The sequence below is a fragment of the Lutra lutra genome, chromosome 11 (genome assembly GCF_902655055.1).
Source record: "Lutra lutra chromosome 11, mLutLut1.2, whole genome shotgun sequence".
NCBI classification, from domain to species: Eukaryota; Metazoa; Chordata; class Mammalia; order Carnivora; family Mustelidae; genus Lutra; species Lutra lutra.
The window spans coordinates 3418672-3440117 of record NC_062288.1 but is presented as its reverse complement, the minus strand read 5'-3'; the positions used below and the strand labels follow the sequence as shown (position 1 = coordinate 3440117).

Genomic DNA, 21446 nt, shown 5'->3' with positions numbered 1-21446 from the left:
CCCTTCCTTGGGATGTATTTTAAATTCTTTAGGTAATAATATATACTTTAGGGTGATCTGAAAATTAACATTTCAGACTTAGCAGAGTCCAAAGGAAGAGCTTTATTTCCTTCCTCCCTTTCTCCCTGTCCCCCTTGTTCCCTGTCCCCCTCCTTCTCTTCCTTTTCTTCTCTGAAGAATGATTTTCTAAAACATGAGGCTGTGTTCTGCAAATAAGATGTGGGATTTCCTTCCCGGCCAGCCTGGAAGTCAGGATGCAGGAAAATCTGGTCACCGACAGAGGACGTTAATCTGCTTTCAAGAACACATTATGACACCTCAAAACAGACCTTTCCTCTCAGGAAGCATGAGTAACCGTGTTTCAGAAAAGCAACTAAGTAGCTGCAAGGAGGGAAAAAATCCCTCCATGGACGTTCAAACGTCTCAAATCCCTCTGAGCATTGAAGACTGTATGTCAAACCCTGGGCAGGGAATGGCGGCCTTATCTGAAGTGCCTACATTCTAGAAGGTGTTTGGATTAAACAAGCTGAACACTCCAGATGTGTACAAATAACAAACACAGGCCCCAGGACAGCCATTCTACAACATAATACTTTCATTCACCCTGGTCTATTTCTATGCAAATTTCCCATTTTCTCTACAAAGAGGCTATGGAAATCAGACAGCCTCTTACAATTGTACCCTAAAGGCCAAAGCCAAGGCCAGGGGTAATTCCTGAAAAGGGAATGCAATGATTTAGTATGACATCAGCTACCAAGAGCTCCTAGGGACCTGCAGACAGCCAACGCCTTCACAGCCACTGCGGCACCCTGACTCCCCAGCTCCTTACAAAGGGGCTCGTTCCCCAGACACCCCGATACAATGCACATGCTGGCCTGGGCCTGGAAAATGACATTTGAAACCACAGAAGTGGGACATCTGGGGGGCTCCGTCAGTAAAGCATCTGCCTTTGGCTCGGGTCATGATCTCAGAGTCCTGGGATCAAGACCCCACATGGGACTCCCTGCTCAGCTGGGAGGCTGCTTCTCCCTCTCCCTCTGCCTGCCACTTCCCCCTGCTTGTGCCTGTGCTCTCTCTCGCTCTCTGACCAAAAATAAATAAATAAATAAATAAATTCTTAAAAAAAAAAAAAAGAAAGAAAGAAAAGAGAAAAAGGAGCAGGTTCCGGGAAGCCCAGACTGCCGGTCCCTCATGTGTGCACACCTACTCGCTCTGAAGCCTGTTTTGGACTGGTATGGATTGAAAAGGTAAAATACTCTCAGAAGAAATGAACAGATTCCTTCTACCAATTTGGCACAGTTTAGTACTAACTCTTTCAGACGTTCGAGAAGCCAGCCAAGGTATTTTAGATGATTTTTCTCCCAAGCTAGGAATCCTGATATTTTCCTCATGAGCTATCAATCTTCTCCTGGGTGCTGCCCGCAGAAGAAGAGACAGGAAGAGTCCTCAGCTAAAGGAGGGATTTGTGACCAGGGGTACATGGCGATGGATATTCTTCGTCCGTGATTACCTAGTGAAATACGACGGTTAAAACTACCATTGGGGATTATACTGTGAATCATGAATGTGAAAACTTGCTCAGGGATTACACTCTGAAATACTTGTGAAGACACTTGGTTCCACCGAGGGGAGCAGCCACTCACCGTTGCCGTGGTCCACGAAAGGACCACCACAACGCAGGACCCCCCACCACCACACTCTACTCTTTCTAGATGTCTCTCCCAATAGACACCGACACCAGACTAGTTCACCCATCCCTGGGAATGAAAGCTTTGAATCTCTGGTCTTTCCCCATCTGAAGACAGTGTCCTTCCTTCCTCGGAGAATTTCTGCTGTGAGTCACCACCTCTGAGTTACCACTGGTAGACCAAGGCGTGTTTCCTCGGATCCACTCCCGTTCCCACACAACTGACAAGCCCTCCCATGTATTCTCGGCAATGCCGAGGGAAACATTTCTAATTCTCTGGGATTGTCCCAGCAGGGCTTGAAAACCAGATCCATACTAGCAATTCTGAGTAGAAATCTCTTCTCTGTGCTGGCTCAGTCCACCCAGCCTTCATAGTAACAAATGCTGGGGTCTGATTCGGTTCCTCTCATGCCCGTGAATATATATCTGCATGCCAAGTTTCCCCAGATGCTCTCTAACACAGGAAGGAAAAAGAGGGAACTCTTACCTTCGCCAGAGTGTCCGGCTGCGATGTATTTGGATTTGCATCTTGACCTTGATCAGGGATCTGCACCCCGAAAGACCAGCCCCCAAGCCTGATAACAGGAACAGGTGTTAGTGCTTTATTTTCTGTTTTATTTACTTTTTTAAAAGATTTTGTTTATTTGACAGAGAGAGAAAAAAGGTGAGCACACACAAGGGGAGGGGGGAGAGACAGGCAGAGGGAGAGGGAGTAGCAGGCTCCCCACTGAGCAGGGAGCCTGATGCAAGTCTTGATACCAGGACTCTGGGATCATGATCTGAGCCGAAGGCAGACGCTTAACTGAGCCCCCGAGGTGCCCCAGGAGTCAGTGCTCTAACCACTGGGCCAGGACGTCCAAGCACAGGACACTCCGTCACCATTAAGTAGTTAGGATGGCCTGAGAACGGCAGCCCCCTAATCATCCACCTTTGGTGATACAACCACACAGGGGCTCAGGGTACAGACGGGCTTGGTGGGGCTCCTGAATCAGACGTCCATGGCAGACCTTGTGTATTCAGCAAGTGCGGCTAAGACTTGCCGTACTGGAAGGTGTCCTACGGGTACTGACACTTGGTTAGGCAATGCCCGTCATGTCCAGGACGGGGTGATCACCAGCATACTAACTATTTTAATTAAAAGTCACTCCTCCTGCAGATTGGCTATTCTGATTTACATAATCATAATTTACATAGTTTACATAATTTACATAATTCACATAATCCATCACTCTTTCAAGCTACCCCATTTTGCACTGTTTTGCTTCCCTTCTCTGGCTTCTGTCCTGTCCAACGCCCACATCATCCCAACCAGGAAGGTGTCCAGAGGACTTCAGCTGGGGCCGACTTCCTCCTCTTTGGGCTCTCACAACACCCAACATCCCCAAGCATTGATTCACCTGTCATCCCGGGTTTCCACGGACTGTCTGCTGGTTTATCGCTCACGCAGCTCTGTGAACTTCCCTGGGTGGGGACAACACCTTTTCCCTCCGTATCCCACAGGCTGTGCTCTGCAGTATCTGGAACCTACAGAGCTTCCAAAATTGTGGGGCATTAAAAAGGAAGGCTCCTACTTAACTCTGGATAGAGTAAGACTGAAGAACAGCCTTCCGTGGACAGTCCCGCTGCCCTGAGCAGAACTGAGGCAAAGGAATAAGGATACATTCCCACTAGGCTCAGTGCATTCATTCACTCACTCATTCATTCATTCATTCCAGGGTGAATTCATTTGAGAGACAATGAATGAGCACCTTCTAGGTGCTAGATATTATGCTGAGCCCTAGACATACAAGCCCCGCCTTTGCCTGGGACATGTATAAAAACATAAGACGCCTGGGGGCGTCTGGGTGGTTCAGTCAATTGAGCTTCTGACTCTTGATTTCCGCTCAGGTCGTGATCTCAGGATCATTGGATCGAGCCCTGCATCAGCCTCCATGTGCAGCTTGGGCTCTCTCTCCCTCTCTCTCTCTCTCAAATAAATAAATCTTTAAAAGAAAAAAAATAAAAAATAAAAATATCTAAGAGGGGGGCAGCAGGAGAGGCGGCGGAAGCACACTGGGAGGTGGCGGGGGAGCGAAGGTAAAGACGACGCAGGAAAAGTCACAGGGCGTTCCAGGCCCTGCAGAAGGGCCCAGGGAGGCTTGTGTATTGAAGAAACAGGATGCACTTGAGGTCCCAGGAAATCTGCTGGCGTGGCAACCGTGGCCTCAGTCGAAAGTGATGAGCAGCGCCCATCCCCACACTCCTCGTCCAGATCCCCACCCCCACCAGGCTCAAGGAGATTTGGCATCAAACAAGAGCCTTCCCAGAAACTGCCTAGGATGGCAGTCGGCCCCACATCCGCGTGTCAGACGCTGCACAGAGAGGGAGATCTCAAAGGAGACCATTTCATCATGCTGGGATGTTAGCTGCCCTTAACCTCCAAATAGGTAAAGCACGTCTTGGCTCCCTCGAGGGAATCTCCATTGATAGGACCCCTGCCCCACCCACACCCACCACGCGGGAGAGCGAAAGCCAGCAGTGAGCAACCTTGTTAAGGTCAGCAGCATTTCTTTGGAATTTTTATGAGCATCCACGTTAAACAGTTGACTTTTTTGAGTTTTTAAGAATGCTGGCACTTGAGGGGGTGCCTGGGTGGCTGAGTTGGTGAAGCATCTGCCTTCGGCTCACATCCTGACCCCAGGGTCTTGGGATCAAGTCCGACATCAGGCTCCCTGCTCAGCCAGGAGCCTGCTTCTCCCTCTCCCTCTCCTGTTCCCCCTGCTTGTGCTCTCTCTCTCTCTCCCTCTCTCTCAAATAGATAAAATCTTTAAAGAAGGAAAAGGAGAAAGAAAGAAAGAAAGAAAGAAAGAAAGAAAGAAAGAAAGAAAGAAGAAAAGAGAGAAAAGAGAAAAGAAAAGAAAGGAAAAGGAAAGGAAAGGAAAAGAAAAGAAAGAAAAGAAAAGAAAAGAAAAGAAAAGAAAAGAAAAGAAAAGAAAAGAAAAGAAAAAAAATGCTGGCAGTTGAAACAATAGGCTTCCCAGAGTGACCTGAAGAACAGAAAAGACCCAGGGACAATCTGGACCCACCTGGGTCTCTCGGACGGCACCAGCAAGTACTCCTCCAGGTGGAAGGCTGACAGGTCCAGCAGAGTGTGCCCCTGGCGGTTGGTCAGGTAGGGAGCCCCAGCGCTTGTGTTTGGACACTTCTGTAATTGTTTCCAAAGAGGGAAAATAGAAACTTTGTTATAACCCACACACAGCCTCTCTGAAATCACTTTCAACATGACTTTCACCAGCTTCGTTTTCCTTTTCTCATAACTTCTCTGCAGGCTTTTCCGTGCTCTGGTTTGCTAAGCTCCTTGAGAGTCACCTGCGTTTGAGAATTATACCAGAATCCCACCGTGACCTTCTCCCGAGGTTCTGACTGGGAACTTCACATCCTTCTCCGCATGCAAGTTTGGGTGGATTTGCAAGAACTCAAAAGGGAACAATACTCCCACAGGGGTGATCTGACATCTGATGAAACTGAGGCACTGAGTTGAGGGTCACTACACAGGAGAATTCAAGAGACCATGTCTCTCGAAGAAGTCCTGTAAGTAGAAGCCAAACGGCTCTGGTCCAGCACTCACTGGGAGGGCTGACACCTGCCCAGAGCCACGGACTCATCGCTGCTCAGAGAGGCTCGCCCCAGCACCATCAGGATCCAGACTCTGTTTCCCAGAACGGTCTAGAAAAGACAACCCATTCAGGCAGCTACAATACCAGGAGCTCACTTCAGCTTCTAAAGCTTTCCCATCCACACGCTGGAAGTGAACCCAGCCTCCCCCAGCTCCTGGGTTTCAAGGGATCAGACACCTGTAAAAGGATGCAAGTAAAGGTCATAGATAAATTCAAGATAAGGCTTCCAGGTTTGTGATCGAATGGACAGGAAAGACAGGGAAAGGAATGAGAGTCATTATCAGTTTCTGCAGATGTCAGTGACCTCAGTCCAGGGGAACGCAACACCCTGTCTGGTTTCCCTACCTCCAGCTTCCTTTCTAATCCATCTGGATTAGATGGACACATCTCTCTAGAGCAGCTGGGTTCACTCAGGTGCTTGCCTTGCAGAAAAATTCAAATTCCAATCAAGAAGTCAGGTGCACTAGAACATGTCCTTGGTTTCTCTTTCTAATCTTATCTGTTTGGTTCCACCCCAACATGCCCTCTGTAGTAAACTGAGCACTGGCCTGCGGAGGTGTCAGGTCTGAATCTCAGGAACGTACTTGTAAGGGCTTTGATGGCAAACTTTGCAGACATTATTCAAGTAAGCATGGAAAGGGGAGACTGTCCTGGATTGTCAGGGTAAGCCCTAAAGCAGGCACATGCACCCTTGGAAGAGGGAGAGGCAGAGAGAGAGGAGGAGGACAAGGAACAGGAAGGAAGGAGCCAGCAGAAGCTGGGAGGGATAGGAACAGACCCTGTCACTGCCTCCAGGCAGAGCACCCTGATTTCATCCCTGTACACCGGTTTTCAGACGTCTGACTCGAGGCAGTGATAGGATGGACTTGTTGCTTGAAGGCACCATATCTATGACAAGTCATTATAGCAGAGACAGGAAGCGAGTGCTCCCTCCACGCAGTCTGTGGGAAGCCACGCTCTTTGCTGATGGCAGGCTTTGAGTCATATCTTGGGGTTCTCCCGGGACACTGAAGCCTGAAACAACCCCTTGTTCTCCGGAGCCAGCTCGATTCCAGTTCCCTTGCAGTGGCATGTCCACAAAGTAACATGTCCCCCCTCAGAAGCAGGGCTGCCCCGGATCACTGCTGTAGGTTCGGAGAGACTCACACAATCAATGAAAACCCCAGGGAATGGGCGTATTCATGCACACTGGGGCCTCTGGGTGACACCTGTGAATTTAAGGGGAGAGAAATACTTTGCCTTCCAGTAACTGGGCTCAGCATGATCTCTGGAGAGTGGAGACCCAGCACTGGGTACTGGCAGTCCTCCCGCACACCGTGTGCGGCCCCTCTGGGCCAGCCTGTAAGGCGGCACCATTCCGTGCGGCAGGTCTGATTTCCACCTGGACGTCCCGTCTCCTGGACCAGAGTCCTCTGCCTCCCAACGTGTGGAACAGCATTTCTCAAAGTGCGTCCCAATCTGCATGTCCGAGGTTTGTCTGGCTATTTCACAGGAACCTTTCTTCCCTCCGTGCATAATACTGCAATGTTATGGTTCATGCAAGTTGGCGTGAATTTAGGAACATCTCTGTCATTCGTTTCTTTGCCACTGACACCCAGTCTAGTGACAATGGAGCTAAGGTAGCTCACAGGAAAAGGTGCCGATTGAACAGAATGATTAAATCAAGGCCAGGAATAAGGGCACAGAATGAAAAATTAGTGGTTTCATAACAGAAGGGTATAAACAAGAGAGGGAGGAATCCATCATTGCGTCCAAAAAACCGGGAGCCAGAGGTAGCTGGGCTGTCCCTGCAAAGGAGCACGGAAGACGGCTGAGCAGCGGGACAGCCAGGCCCCGGGGACATGGGTGGAGTCTCAGCAAACTCTCAGGTCAGCCACCAACCACGCCTCTGCCACAGGGCTGTGCCACTGCTCTCACTCACCGTGCCCACGCTCTGCATCAGAAAAGAAAACAGGCCAGTTCCATCCAGAAAAAAAACCTCAAGTCACTACACTAGTAAAAGAAATATATCCCATGTTCCACTAAACAGAAAACCCCTGGAAACATGGGCTTCATGGGACCATGTTTTCCTAACAGACCCTTGGTCCATTTCAACTGAGACTTGCTTTTCCTTTCTAGAAATCAGGGTTGCACGTTAGCTTGGCGAGTGTGGCTAACAGGCTGAGGCTTTCTTATTAATTACCTTTTGACATTTGCTTTGAGATGAGTTCCAGTCAGCTTTCCAAGTAAGTTCCAATTCCCACCCTGGCGCAGAGCGGAGAGCTTAGAGCCCCGCTTTAACAGTGGAATCCATACCCCCATCTGTTTCTGTAGGACAGCCGTAATCGGACGAGACAGGTGGTACCTTAGCTTCTACTATGCAGCTCTCCACACTCCAGCACGTATAAGACAGGATGCTGGAGGTCATCCTGCCTTAAAATTGGGGGAAATGTCTCCCCAAAAGGCCATTCTACCTTCTTTCTCATGAATTGAAGATTAATGTGCTTATTAAATGCTGTCAGAGATGTCAATGGTCATGAACAGCAAAAAATGAGTAGCAGGGTCACTGTAGAGCCCACAAAATATCCCAGGTCGCTGTAGAGTCCACAGAACATCATATCATATAAATGTCCACTCTGTGTACTGTAACTTTTCCCAGAACCAGCTAATCAGGTCAAGCAGAGAGTCGCAGAAGCTCCCTGAGTTAACTGTAATGAAGACGTTGGAGACGTCGTAGATGGAGTAAGCTCGTTTTTGTGACTTGAGGTTTGAAACCTACAAAGGATGAAACACACTGTAGAAACCTACCAGGCAGCCGCAGGAGTCGGGCTTTCGGGCCTGAGACGGGGGATCCACGCGCCAGCATGAAGAGTTCCTCCTAGCAAACAAAGGAGAGACTCAGGATGATCTTTTGATTACAGAGCTCGTTGATTTCCATAAAAGCGAGTTGCATCAGCCCAGAGCCGCTCAGGAGATAGTCATCTCCTGCTGCAGAAGGCAGAGCTCTTACATTTGTCTTCACAGTTTGAGCTGCTAATCTGATGACAACGTTTCATTACAATGACAATGTTTCCATTCTATTAAATGATGCTCACTTGGTTGGCTGTACAAAAAGTGCTACCAAAGCTCCTGGGGACAGTGCGCCGGGGCCGGGGGCTCGTCTGCCTGCGCAGACACCTGCTCTCGGGCACTCCGCTCTGCGCACCACTCCAGCAAGCAATAAGCACAGGAGCTGCTAATTCAGCTTCGTGGCGCGACACAGCGATTTAATCAGCATTTAAAGAAAAACAAGGATTAATTTTCCAGTATGAAGCAAGGCTGCTGGACAGAAACAGTGAGGAAAGGACCTCGTGGAGTGGCTCCAAACCTTTCATCCTGAAGTTCCCCGGGGGCTCTCACCCTTGGAGTCTCCATCTCTTTTTTCCTGATGCTCATAAATCAGAAGTTGCTTTAGTAATAATCATCCCTCTCTCCTCAAAACTTGGTCAAGAAGGGAGGAAACGAACATTTCCCAAACAACAGACACCCTGCCGGGATTTTTGCCAAAAGGTCCCGCTGGCCCCACTTTTCAGAAGGGGAAATGGAGGCTCTGAGAGAGAGCTCGTCCAAGGTCACACTGAGTAGGACAGGTCTTTGGTGCCCTGAGCTCCTGGCTCTGGGCTGTGCTGCTCCCACGTACTCCCACCAAGGTGCAATGCATCCAGGCAACGACAAGAAGACCCTTGCTGTGTCCACGGAAGCAGGTCAGCGAGAACCTGGCTTCTTCCGGTCTGGGATGCGGCATTCAGGAATGCTGGGTTTCGGATCTCCTGAATGCAGGGGAGGCTGAGATTCCTGTCTGGTATGCATTTTGAATCTCAGAAGGAGGGAGCTGCCCTAACGGCCTGATCTCAGGAGGAAAGGGCCCTGAGACACAAACTTGCCTAAAGAAACAACAGCCCTTCCCACGGGGGCAGCAAGGGCACCCCAGCCCGTCTGAAGGCTGAACTGGCTTCAAGCCGACACTTCTTTGCTGGAGGACGACCTAAGCCCCTTGGTCTATAGCAGACCTCACTCACTCGCCTGGAGATCTGCAGACCACTGGCCTGGAGAGTGAAGGACCAGAATTTCCCAGAAGACCAGCCCTGACTGCATTTGAGAACACCTGCCAATGCCAGCAAGTCCGTTCAGGGTCCTGTGGACAGGTGACTCAGCACCAAGCACTCACTTCTCTGGCAGGGAACCCCCCCGCCCACCCACCCCAGCGCTTTTCCAGCACCTCCCCTCTAAAATTCTCCCGCTTGGCCTAGAAGATAGCCTTTGGGACCATAGCCCACCTTATCTTCCCAGATAGCCAGCTTCCTGAATGAAGCAGATTTTCCTCACCCACCACCCTTTGTCCCTCAAGTATCAGGTTTCCAGGGGCGAACCATCGAACCTGAGTTCAGAACAGATACCCGGTCCAATAACAGGACCACCTGAGCTGAGCGCTGCTCTTTCTAGAGAACCGGGAGCCCGGGATGCAGAAACAGAGCTGGGGTTAGGAACTTGCCCATGACACACGGCAGAGACAAGGTAGAGCTGAGATGTGGGCTCTGGCAGCCGGTGCCGGGCTCTCTGCCCCTTCCCCACCAGGGCGGATCTGCGCACTCCTCTGGATCTCAGGGCTTCACCTCAACATCCTGAGTCTCCCCCGAAGGAATGTGTCACCGGCTGCTCCTAGCTGCGGACCCAACCTCAGGAGCCCTGGGAGTCAGAGGACAACGAGACGGTTCCTCATACTGCTACAGACTGTCGGATCATGGAAATGACCTTCCACCTCTCCCCACCTGGCTTTCACAGTTCAGTGGAAATAAAAAAAATCTGCTTCCTTCCACTTTTGTTCTCTGTAAAGCATCAACAAGCATGGGTGGCAAAGGGACCATTTTGCCTCAGAGACGGAGGGGAAAGTGTCACCCAATCACAAACCTGGTAAAATGAAATTAAATACTGAAAGCTACAAGTTGCCTTTCAAAAACTGGCAACTTTAAGCACATTTTAAAATTTAAATAACACATCATGTATTATGATGGGAAAACTTGTATTTTAAGTCAGGCTTATACCACAATTAATTTTTTTGGAGCTCTTTATTACCTTCCGTACAAAAAGAGGTAAAAGTCAGGCATTCATCATCATACCCTTCCATAGGAGACTCAGAGGAACTCAACAGAAAAATAACCGGTAAGCAGAATCCCACTTAGTATCTTAAAATGATTCCTCTAATTTAACAATCAAATGATTGGTCAAGTCTGCCAGGAAAGGAAAATATAGATATCCCGAAATTCAAGACTAGCTTTCACTTACAGGAGGAAATTTACTTGTCTTAAGGAAAACCTTTTGCTTCCATCTGGGATCTTAGGAAATCAAGCCTATTTCTGTCACATGGGCAGAAATTATTAATATAAGTATTCATAGTGATGGGCCCAGGGCAGTCTGCCCCAAAATATGCAACCGTGATATATTGATTATTTTGGATTAAATTTACAGAGGAAAGAGCTGGTGGAGGCCAGGCACTCAGACCCTTTGTCCTGAAAGTAGGAGAAATGTCTCCCTGAGGAAGGTACCCTCTCTTCTTTTCTGGAGAATCCTGTATAAGCAAACCTTGTTTCTTCTTTACCGATTGCCTACCCCAAGCCCAAACCTCTTTGTTTTGTAGATTCTTTACAAATGTATTGTCTCTTAGTCTAAAAGGTGTCCCAGCCGATTGCTTTGGTCACTTCTTTGAGCTCCCATACATACTAATTAAATTTGTTTTTCTCCCGTTCATTTGTCTTACAACGATTTAATTATTAGACCTGCTAAAGAACCTAGAAGGGAAGAAAGGAAAAGCCTTCAGCCCCTAAAATAACATTCTTGAGTGAGGCAGCCCCCAGCCTTTTGTCCCTGTGACCAAGACAAAGGAGCAGGAAAGATTACAAAATAGGAATAGACCCTGTGCATTTCCCCAGAGAAAGGAGAAAACCAACACACAGATTCTGGAAGGAAAAGAAAGGCTGAAGAGAAAAACCAAGGAGGGTGAGCTAGCTGCAGGGGGTGGGGAGAGCAGCTGAAGGAGGGGGTTCTGAGCCTGGGGAGGGGTGAGGATGGGGAGCCATCAGGAGTGCCAGGAAAGGAACTGCAATTCTAAATATGTTCTGCTGTTCTTAGCACTGAATCTACTTTTTCCCCTCTCTGGAGAAATTCGATAAAGAAATGTCCTTTGGGGGCGCCTGGGTGGCTCAGCCCTTAAGCGTCCACCTTTGACCGAGGTCAAGATCTCCTGGTCCTGGGGTCGAACCCTACATTAGGCTCCCAGCTCAGCAGGAAGCCTGCTTCTCCCTTTCCCTCTGCAGCAGCCCCCGCTTGTGTGCGATCTCTCTTGCTCTCAAATAAATAAATAAAATCTTTTTTTAAAAAAACGTCCTTTGATCAGCCAGCCACACTCCACAGGCAGGGCCAGCCCAGTTCTCTGCAGGCCCTGGGCTGCTGGTCAGTTTCTCCAAGCCTGTTTTACATTCAACACCCCCCCACCCCGGGTGCAGCAAAGGGGCGGACACAATGGTATTGCCATGGAAGCTCCTGCTTAGTAAACGGAATTACTTTGTTTTTCAACACCAGACTACAGTGAGGCGACATAATTAACTTCCCATTAATTCGTCCATACCGAGCCCCTAATAGTTATTCCCTCCTGATTGATGACTTGACTAATGCACTGATGTGTCCTCGCCCATTAGAAAAACCTACTGTCAATAGTGCATTATTGTCTAGATTTTTATATTTATGACTCCAAAGCGTACACTTTGGTACTTAATACATCCTTGTGGTTCTATCACGTTCCCCACGTGCTCTTCCCGGAACTGTCCATTCCTGGAGCAGGGCCAGGTCGGACATCAACCCCGGTTCCTCCCACTGCACTGCTCTTATAGTAGATGCTCAATAAGTAACAGTCAAGCAAACGGAGAGAGGAAATTCTTTACGAAGAAAGGCAGGCTTTCACGAGTTTCTTTAAAAAGTTGTCTCGATGTTATCACTTTCAAATCTTAGAAGGAAAAAAATCTTCAACGTAATTCACCTCGAACAGGTGAACCATTTTAAGTTCCTTTGGTTAAAAATAAAAAATACAGTCTTTTCTTAGGTACAAGTTTTCCCTAAAAGTAAGTTACCACACATTTCATATTTACTTGCTACTTCATGCTTTTTATCTTTGGGTTTTATCAGACAAATTGAATACTATTAATTATTAATTTCTTAGCTATAATATAAAGCTTGTATTTGTGTTTACCAAGGAAAGAAGGGGCAACTATGTAGCCTAACTGACTCCTTAGGCTAATGTATGTCACTTAATGTTGCAAGGGGGGCTGGGTGGGGGAGCTGAGTGGCTCAGTGGGTTAATCCACCCACTCTTTTTTTTTTTTTAAGATTTTATTTATTAGAGAGAGAGAGACAGATGAGAGAGAGAGAGCATGAGAGGGGGAAGGTCAGAGGGAGAAGCAGACTCCCCGATCAGGGAGCCAGATTCAGGACTCGATCCTGGGACTCCAAGACCATGACCTGAGCTGAAGGCTGTCGTTCAACCAACTGAGCCACCCAGGCACCCCACACACTCTTGATTTCAGCTCAGGTCATGAGCTCAGGGTAATGGGATGGAGCCTCAGGTGGGTTCTGTGCTCACACCATGGAGTCTACTTGTCCCTCTCCCTCTGTGCCTTCTCCCCATCTCTAAAATAAATAATTACAGTCTTTTAAAAAGAAAATAAAATGAACCTGCAAGGGGAAAGACAAGTCAGGCAGGGAGATGGTTCTCGGGGTCTGCAGGGTTGTGGGTGGAGGGCACACTCTCACAAAGACAACCGATACTTACAGGTTTGGGTTCAAATCAGCACAGAGTGGATCCTGATCTCCAAACTTCCGCAGAAGCACATGGGTGAGCTCCTGGCCCTCGATCCCACTCCCGCGGCTGCTTTATCGGAAGACAAAAGAAATAAGGTGGCCGTGTTAGTACTTGCTGGCAGAGATCACAGGACAGCACACCCTAGCTGAGCTGATCGGGGCACATGATTCTTAGATCTGTGATCGCAGATAACGCTTACTGTTGAGTTAGTATAGTAAAGCAAAATCATTGTTACATATTAATTGTTACATATTAATGCTCACACTGTTTTCTTGTCCTCATCTTCTCACTTCTGCAACATTGTCATCTTTGGCATTTTTGCATGGCTTTTTAAAACAAATTTTAAAGGCTATAGAAGGTTTCATCACATTAATATATTAAAATCTATTTTAAAAATTCTCTTAATGTTGGAACTCTGGTTTGTTTGAATATTCTATTGGCCACTCTGCAATAGAAGTTTGTATTTTTATGCTTTTTTTTTTCCTATATGTGAGCTATATGGAACAACCATTTTCTTAGTAAATCCTGTGTGTGCTTTAAGTAGACATCAATTATCATATTTATTTTACTGGCGCAAGCATCACAAGTCAGGTGATAGTTGCTGAGGAACAGCCAAGGCTTAATTTCCTTGCTAAAGACACTGCCCGGACACACTATTCCTCTAACCCGGGGAGGTGTGGAAACAAACTCTATTACATTCCATACATGGAGTGAAAGAGATACCTTGACTTGAGAAAATGGAGAGAAAAAGAGCATTTAAATCTGTCTAAATTGTACTCATTGGGAGTGGCCTCTTTGAAGTAATTAAAACTCTGAATTACTACTTCATTTCCGAAAGAAAGGAGGTTTATTACTTCCAGAACTTATATCATTTATTCAAAATGCTTCTGAATAGACATGGTAGGGAACGCTTTCCCCCAAGATAAAGAAAAATGATGTACTACTAGCATGAGCGGTTACTTACATGTAGAGGGTGGCCTCAAATCTCTTTGGAAAGCAACAGGTACATTAACAAATGCGCACAAAGGTTCATTTTAAACAACTTAAAACAGAAGCTTCCTGTAAGGAATGTAAGATCCCAGTGTCCTGCCCAAACACGGCGTCTCCTGATTTGCTTACGGACAGCAAGATGCTGATAACCGATCACGGTTCTGAATCTCCCCGGCAATCAAATACGGGGGGGGGGGGGTGTCGAGCTGCTCAGTCTTACTGAACCTCCACGACCCAGAAGCACCAATAAAAGCCCAAAACTAAAAGGAACCTCAGTGTTTCCCACAGTGCAGCCTTCTGCCCAGATGGGATTTGACCGAGATTTCAAATTTTCCTAATCCCCTCAGTGAGCCTCCAACACACCAAATAATATTTCCTCAGCTTCACATTGACCAACTGCCGCCCCCGTGACCTTCCTCGTTACCTATGCGCCTTGAGAAGGGAATCAAGCGCCCCCAGCACTCCTCGGACCTTGCCATCTCTGGGCAAAAGCTGCCCAGCACTGTCTCCCAGAAGGCTGCACGCCGCACCACTCCTCCCCTGCCAGGCCCAGCCCACCCTCACCTGCCCCACCCCACCCCATCCCATCCCATCCCATCCCATCCCATCCCACCTGGCCAGACCCACCTCAGCCCAGCCCAACCTCACCTGGCCACCCCCTCGCCCCTCCCAGCCAATCTCAACTCCACCTGACTCCAGCTGGCCCCGCCCATCCAGGTTCGCCCCACCTGGCCCCGCCCACTAAACCACCTTGATTGGGCAGCTCCTCCCCTGCCCTGCAGCTTCCTCAAAAGTGCACCCCCTCTCCCTGCACTTGCTTCTAAGTCATCAGCGGCATTTGAGCTCTGAGTTCCTTCTCCTGTGAGCCCTCCTCTCTCTTCTCTCCTGTTCCTGCCCAGTGGCCTGGAGACCTTCACCACTGGATTTTGACATCACCACTAGTTTTTAACTGATGATCCCCTCTCATCACGGGAGAAAACGATCCAGGGGAGAAAGGACACCAGGCTTAGGACTGCAGTTGGAACACTGTAGATTCTCAAAAATAATTCATGAAGCAAACTGATCTTACGACTGGGCTAATCCTTCATCACTACCCAAATATTTTACCTCCTTAAATATGGTCTTCCTTGACCTCTTAACTTTCAGAGAGGAACAATTTTAATAGAAAAGAAAGACCAGGGGCGCCTGGGTGGCTCAGTGGGTTAAGCCACTGCCTTCGGCTCAGGTCATGATCTCAGGGTCCTGGGATCGAGTCCCGCATCGGGCTCTCTGCTCGACAGGGAGCCTGCTTCTCTCTCTCTCTCTCTCTCTCTCTCTGCCTGCCTCTCTGTCTACTTGTGATCTCTCTCTGTCAAATAAATAATAAATAAAATCTTTAAAAAAAAAGAAAAGAAAAGAAAGACCAATTCATGACAACAAATCAGTTTTGTGTTTCTGCAGAGGACAACTCTTTTCAGCTCCATACCTGTGCATAGCTTAGGATAGGAACATGGCTGTAGCATCCAGCACAGAGTAATTACTTATAGGAAAACGCCATCTTCCCCACTGCATAAAACACACAAAGGTTTTTAAGTATTCGGGTGGTTTACAGTTGACCTAATAGTATTCCGTACAGCAGTGCACAGAAAGGACAGTGATGAAACACGCTGAAATTTACACCAAAGTAATGTCTCCTAAGTCGGCGTTGTGACCTCTGCATAAACAACCTCCCAGTTTCTGACAAATGAGAAAACACGTTTACAAGGAAAGGGACATATTTTCCACTGAACTGTTGCCCATAAAAAGAAAACATTATTTGTGGCATCTGTGGAAACACTCTGGATTGCTTTCCTTTGACCCATTAATCCAAGAACAAATATGAAAGTTTAAAATCTTTTTTTTCTGAAAAACATATTGATCTACGAAGTGGTTTGCTTGGAGCTTACTTACTAGACTTACTAAGTGCAAGTTTAAAAGTTATGGTTTGCTTTCTACTAGGTTTTTGCTTAGGTCTAGAGATCACTGCTTTAAAAAAAAAAAAAAAGACTGGCTTTAAATTGTCCCTTGTGGTCTGAAGATTCAAATGATTGTTCCTAAAACTATTACTTTGTGCTTGCCTTCAAATCCTCAGCTATATTTTAAAGTGCTGTTAGAACCAAGTGAAATCTGTCATTACCAGACTCTAGAAAGTGAAAATCAGTGCCTAATCCTGATTCTGGAGGCAGTACCCAATGGGATACTGCTTCTCTCTCCGTGTTACTCACAAATTTTACCAAGCATCAGAGTGACCCAGGGAGCTTGCTGGTACAGAACAGATACATATTTCTAAACACCACCCCAAAGGGGCTTCCTGTTGTTAATGGAGCCCCCTGGACTGAAATCCGCAGATCCCTTGAGAAAAAGATTAAAAAACAAAAACAAGAAAAAGATCCCAACACTCTAAAAACAAAGAAGAAATCCTATAAGCTTACAGACAGAAAATATTATCTAAGAAGAAAAGAGAACCAGGCAAACAGGCAGCTGCAGGGGTGGTGGGGACTGTGGGAGGGTGGGAGGGTGAGAGGAGTGGGGGGGTGGCATGCGGGGTTGCGGGGGGGGAAGCTGCGCTACCTACCATCTCCTGATAACTCTGAAAAGGACAACAGCATCCAGAAACTCTGATTGCAAACCAATGTAGACTATGGCTCCCCAAAATACACCTCTTTGGCATAAACATTTTCTTAAGGTGGCTATTTTTAAGAAATACATAAAGGCACCGAAGACGATACATATATGCAAGATTGTAACCGCTTTGGAAAAAAGTTTGGCATTATCTCCTAAAGTAGGATATTTACATACTCTGCAAGTGATCAGCAATTACGTTTCTCGGACCAGCCATGAGAGGCTCTTATATGGGTATAACTATTATTAGACATTTATTAGAATATGCTAGAATGTTCACGCAGCACCGTTCACAATGGCAAAAACAAACAAACAAACAAAACCTGGAAAGAGCTCCTAATGTCCATCATTAAGAGAGAAGATTAATAAGTTGTGGTATATTCATATCACGGAATACTGTCCAATATTCAAAACAAATGATATGCAGAAACATGGAACAGTATGGAAGTGCATAGTCATGCACTATGAAGTGAAAAAGGTCATTCTCAGATGCATGGGATTCTTTTGTACACTTCACAACAAATACAGAATTGGAGTGTGTTTAGACAGAAGCAGAGGGCTGGGATAATGGGGTACGGAACATACGCTCAGTCCTAGCCTCCGCAGGCTTCAGAGAGATGCTCATTACAGGATTGACTCGAAGTAAGCAAACAGAGGAAATCTGGCTCTGTGTGGCCAGTTCAACATACTAAAAGCTCTGAGAAGTTTATAAAAAACAAACCTATTTAACTTTGTTTTGCAGCTCAATCAGTCCCAACAGAAGGAGGGAATCTCTTTAGCGACATTCAGAATGGATACCCAAAGGAACAGCTCTCCATGAAACAACCATTTAAGAAATGTCATTGTAAACTAAACCGGATTAGATCACGGCCCACATTTCACAGCCTCTTAATGCTGCTGCTCATTGTCCTTGCAGGATATGGCCTCTGCTTGGAACACCTTCCGCACCTGCCAGGAAAAAGACTTTTGCCGGATTACCTCGTTTCTCTTCATGTGGCTCATACTTCTTCCTCTATCTGGAGAAACTTCTCCTCCCTGCCTGGGGAGCACCAAACTATCATTGAGGAGACACAGTTCAGGCGCGATAGCCTTTTGAAGGCTTTCCTGGACACCCCCAGACAGAGCACCACACCCTGTCCACTTTGGCACAACCCCACACTGTGTATCTATGCTTATCATTTTTCAAGAAACATATTTTATAATTAAACAACTCAGGATAGTTGCAGCTCCTTCCCACTTGGGGAGTGTGGGACAGATGGGAACATTGGGCCAGAACACCTTAGTGGACGCTGTCCTTCTGGTCTGTTCCTTTAAAACAGTTCGGAGAAGATGAGGGCAGGAACATAAAATATCTAGGCAGAAGGAAAAGGAGCCCACTTGCAGAGGGGACACTTGGGGCCGGTCCACATTTCCCGAAACAGAGCAGAATCCTCTTTGTGAGTTAATCCCAGGCTTCATGGATCACAAGGACACACAGAGGAAGAGCACAAGTAATGGAAGGACCAAGACATGAACTGGACAGTGTGCCATCGATTTCACCTTCTCTGCCTGTATTTGTCTAAACCTAATTCCAAATTACACATCGTTGTAAAAGCAACTAATACTGGGAAGCCCCAAGAGTCTGGCTAATTAAGCTTGTTTTTTCAGTATGGATATGTAGTTGACAAAGGCAGAGCTCATCGTGCCCTCCACTCCATGTTCCCCCTGGTCATATGCGCCGCGCCCGGTCCCCAGATATGTGAGCATCACCTTCCAGAAGGAGAGCTGTACCTGGTCATTCAGGTTGGTGATGCTCTCAGCATGGGGCAGAGCTCAGGGGACAAAAGCTTGCCTCATCCTGGGGAGCCGGGGGACCAGCTGAGGTCCCTCAGTCTGGCCCCCAGAGGTAAAACTAACCCCCTAGAAACACACTATGCAAATTCATCTCCTATAAAACTCCAAATTTACGGGCAGCAAACCTGGACCTCCTCCAGCCTGGGGACGCATATGGGCTCATTCCCACCCCGAGAGAAAAGTCAGATGTGTCTCTGCAGAGACAGGCATACAGCTCCTGGTTGTCGTCCCAGAGCCAACCAGGAGGGTTCTGTGAAACCCCATAGTCCCTCTTATCCGCAGCTCTGGTTGTGGACCACCCACAGTTGTAACTGGCTTTCCTCCAGGCAGACCTTCAAGTCACTCATCCTGAGCTCATCGCGTCGGCACTAGAACTACGTGAGTACCGGGGAGAGCCCACATTCACGTCACTGTAGATAGTCTGTTGTTCAGAGTGCTCAGTTATTGCTGTTGTCGGGCTCTGCCTGCGCCTGATTTAGGGGTGAAGCTATATCGTTGGTCTGTAGGCATGAGTAGGAAAAAAACTCAGTATCTCTAGTCCATGGGCTTACCCTCTTGAACCCAGTGCTCCAAAATCATGAAACCTCACATATATTTGAGATTCTTAAAAGTATCAAAGCTACTGGGACACCTAGGGGGGCTCAGTCATGTAAGCATCTCCCTTTGGCTCAGGTCATGATCCCGGGGTCCTGGGATCGAGCCCTGCGTCAGGCACCCTGCTCAGCAGAGAGTCTGCTTCTCCTTCTCCCTCTGCTGTTCCCCCTGCTGTGCTCTCTCTCTCAAATAAATAAATAAAACATTAAAAAAAAAGATCAAAGTTACTGTTATTCATAATCCTGACATAATTTGGAAGTAAAAGAGGGGAAAAAAGAAGGTTCTTACCTGAAAAAAGAAGCTTCAGCCCTGTCGTAATGGCCTGGTGTCAGTTTGAGGGGAGGGTAGTTGATGGCCAGAGGCCTCACCATGAACAAGGCCATGGCCAAGGCCACGAAGAGGACGGGCAGCAGCAGGTCGGAGAGGGCGCCTTTCCAGGACCGGCGTGTGTGGCGGAGCCGCTTAACCAGGAGGGCGGTGGCCTGAGCCAGAGGCCGCGGACTGCCCCACGCAGGCGGGGTCCTTGCTGGGGCATCATCTGCAGAGACAGGGACATGCAGCCAGCCCGAGGTCAGGGGTGTGTGCACATACACATGCACACAAACACCCTCTGGGTTCTGGGGATCCCTCCAGGGCTCTGGCAGCTCAGGGTGCTGGAGCAACCCCGTTCTGACTCCCCACACTGAGGGGGACACTGGAAATTTATATACACAGGATGTCTTGTGACCTGGCAGGGCAAGGACAGAGTTCTCCTGTTGGTGAAAGTGCAGCGTGCTCCTGAATGTGGACTCAACCCAAGAGCAATGGGACCTCATGTCCCCAGGTGCACGCCGGGGGGGGGGGGGGGTGCCAAGGGGGTCAGCCCCCTCTGCTGCCTCCCTTCTCCTGCTACACCTCTTGTTCTCACAGCCCAGTCGTTCCTGAAGATGTCCCAGGTGACGTCCAAGTCAGGCCCAGGGAGCACCATCCCCCAGCCCTGGAGCCTATTCACCTTGCTGGGGGCAGGGGGGCATCCCTGGTGGAGAAGAGGCCAGCGGGGTCTCCAGGAGCGCATGTCCAGCTCCAAGTGAGCCCCCCAACCCTCCAGGCTTCAGCCACCGGGCCCTCTTCTCCTTCCACCGCCAGCTCCGAGACCCACCCTCACAGAGCCATTCTCAGGAGGGGAGGCTGGACAGCAGGGCCTGAGCACACATTGGGGCTGTCCTGCTCCCCTTGCTGGGTCCCTATCAGAGGGGCCATCTGGGGGCCACACAGAAGAGGCTGCAGTAGACCTGTCCCAGGGTGATCCAAGCAGCTGGTACCGAAAACTCTCACGTCCAGTGTGAAGATGAAAAACCAGGGGAAAGCGAGAAGTGGACCAAAGGTCTGCAGCCCCGATCCCTGTCCACAGGAGGGACGCAGCCATGCCCCCGCTCCTCCTAGCAATCCCTTCCAAAGCCTTCCAGAAAACCCAACAGGAAGTACTTGAACGGGAAGGGTGGCCTTCTAAGAGGTCAGGTGTGCTGACTTGATGGCCCTGCTTACAAATACCCAACGGAAAGGCAGTTACTAAAGCACAGCGGATCTGGTTAAAGTCCCCCAGAGCAATCATTTTGGAAGATAAATTATTTATAACAGCAGTGAGCACAGAGCTGGAGAGGAGCAGCTGGGGACAAAACATGTCTGTGGACTAAGTCCTTCCTTTGTTACATATGTATGGAGTGAGTCAATGTCCTGCGGCAGGTTCCGGACTATTCCGGCTTTGTCCTCAAAAAAGACATCACCTAGGGGCCGAGAGAAAAATATTAAAAAATGACCCAACCCAGGGTAATCGAGTGCTGCGATCAACATGGGTAGAGCTGAAAGGGCTGGTACCAAGAAAGCCTGGGGAAGGTGAGAACGAGTCACGGGGCATGTACAGACAGACCCACTGAGACCTCTACAGGAAGTCAGGTCACTGTCCCTCCTAAGCACAGTAATGCCCAGGCGCTTCCTACTCCATCCTCCCTGTGAGTCTCTCTCTTTTTTTTGTTCCCTTAAGATTTTATTTATTTATTTATTTATTTATTTATTTATTTATTTGATAAAGAGACAGAGAGACAGATGGAGCATGAGCGGAGAGAGGGAGAAGCAGGGAGCCCGATGTGGGACTCAATCCCAGGATCCCGGGATCGTGACCTGAGCCAAAGGCAGAAGCCTC

At 48.2% G+C, this 21446-nt stretch overlaps 1 protein-coding gene across 1 annotated transcript in view; it reads right to left on the bottom strand.

Moving 5' to 3' along the window:
• Positions 1–21446, bottom strand: part of ABCA13 (ATP binding cassette subfamily A member 13) — a 340662-nt gene that overhangs the window by 104331 nt on the left and 214885 nt on the right. The window contains exons 44-48 of the mRNA XM_047695838.1: positions 19556–19805; positions 13181–13279; positions 8131–8200; positions 4753–4871; positions 2175–2262 (exon numbers count right to left, since the gene is read on the bottom strand). Coding sequence (XP_047551794.1) covers positions 2175–2262; positions 4753–4871; positions 8131–8200; positions 13181–13279; positions 19556–19805 — 626 coding nt within the window. The remainder of the gene's footprint in view (positions 1–2174; positions 2263–4752; positions 4872–8130; positions 8201–13180; positions 13280–19555; positions 19806–21446) is intronic.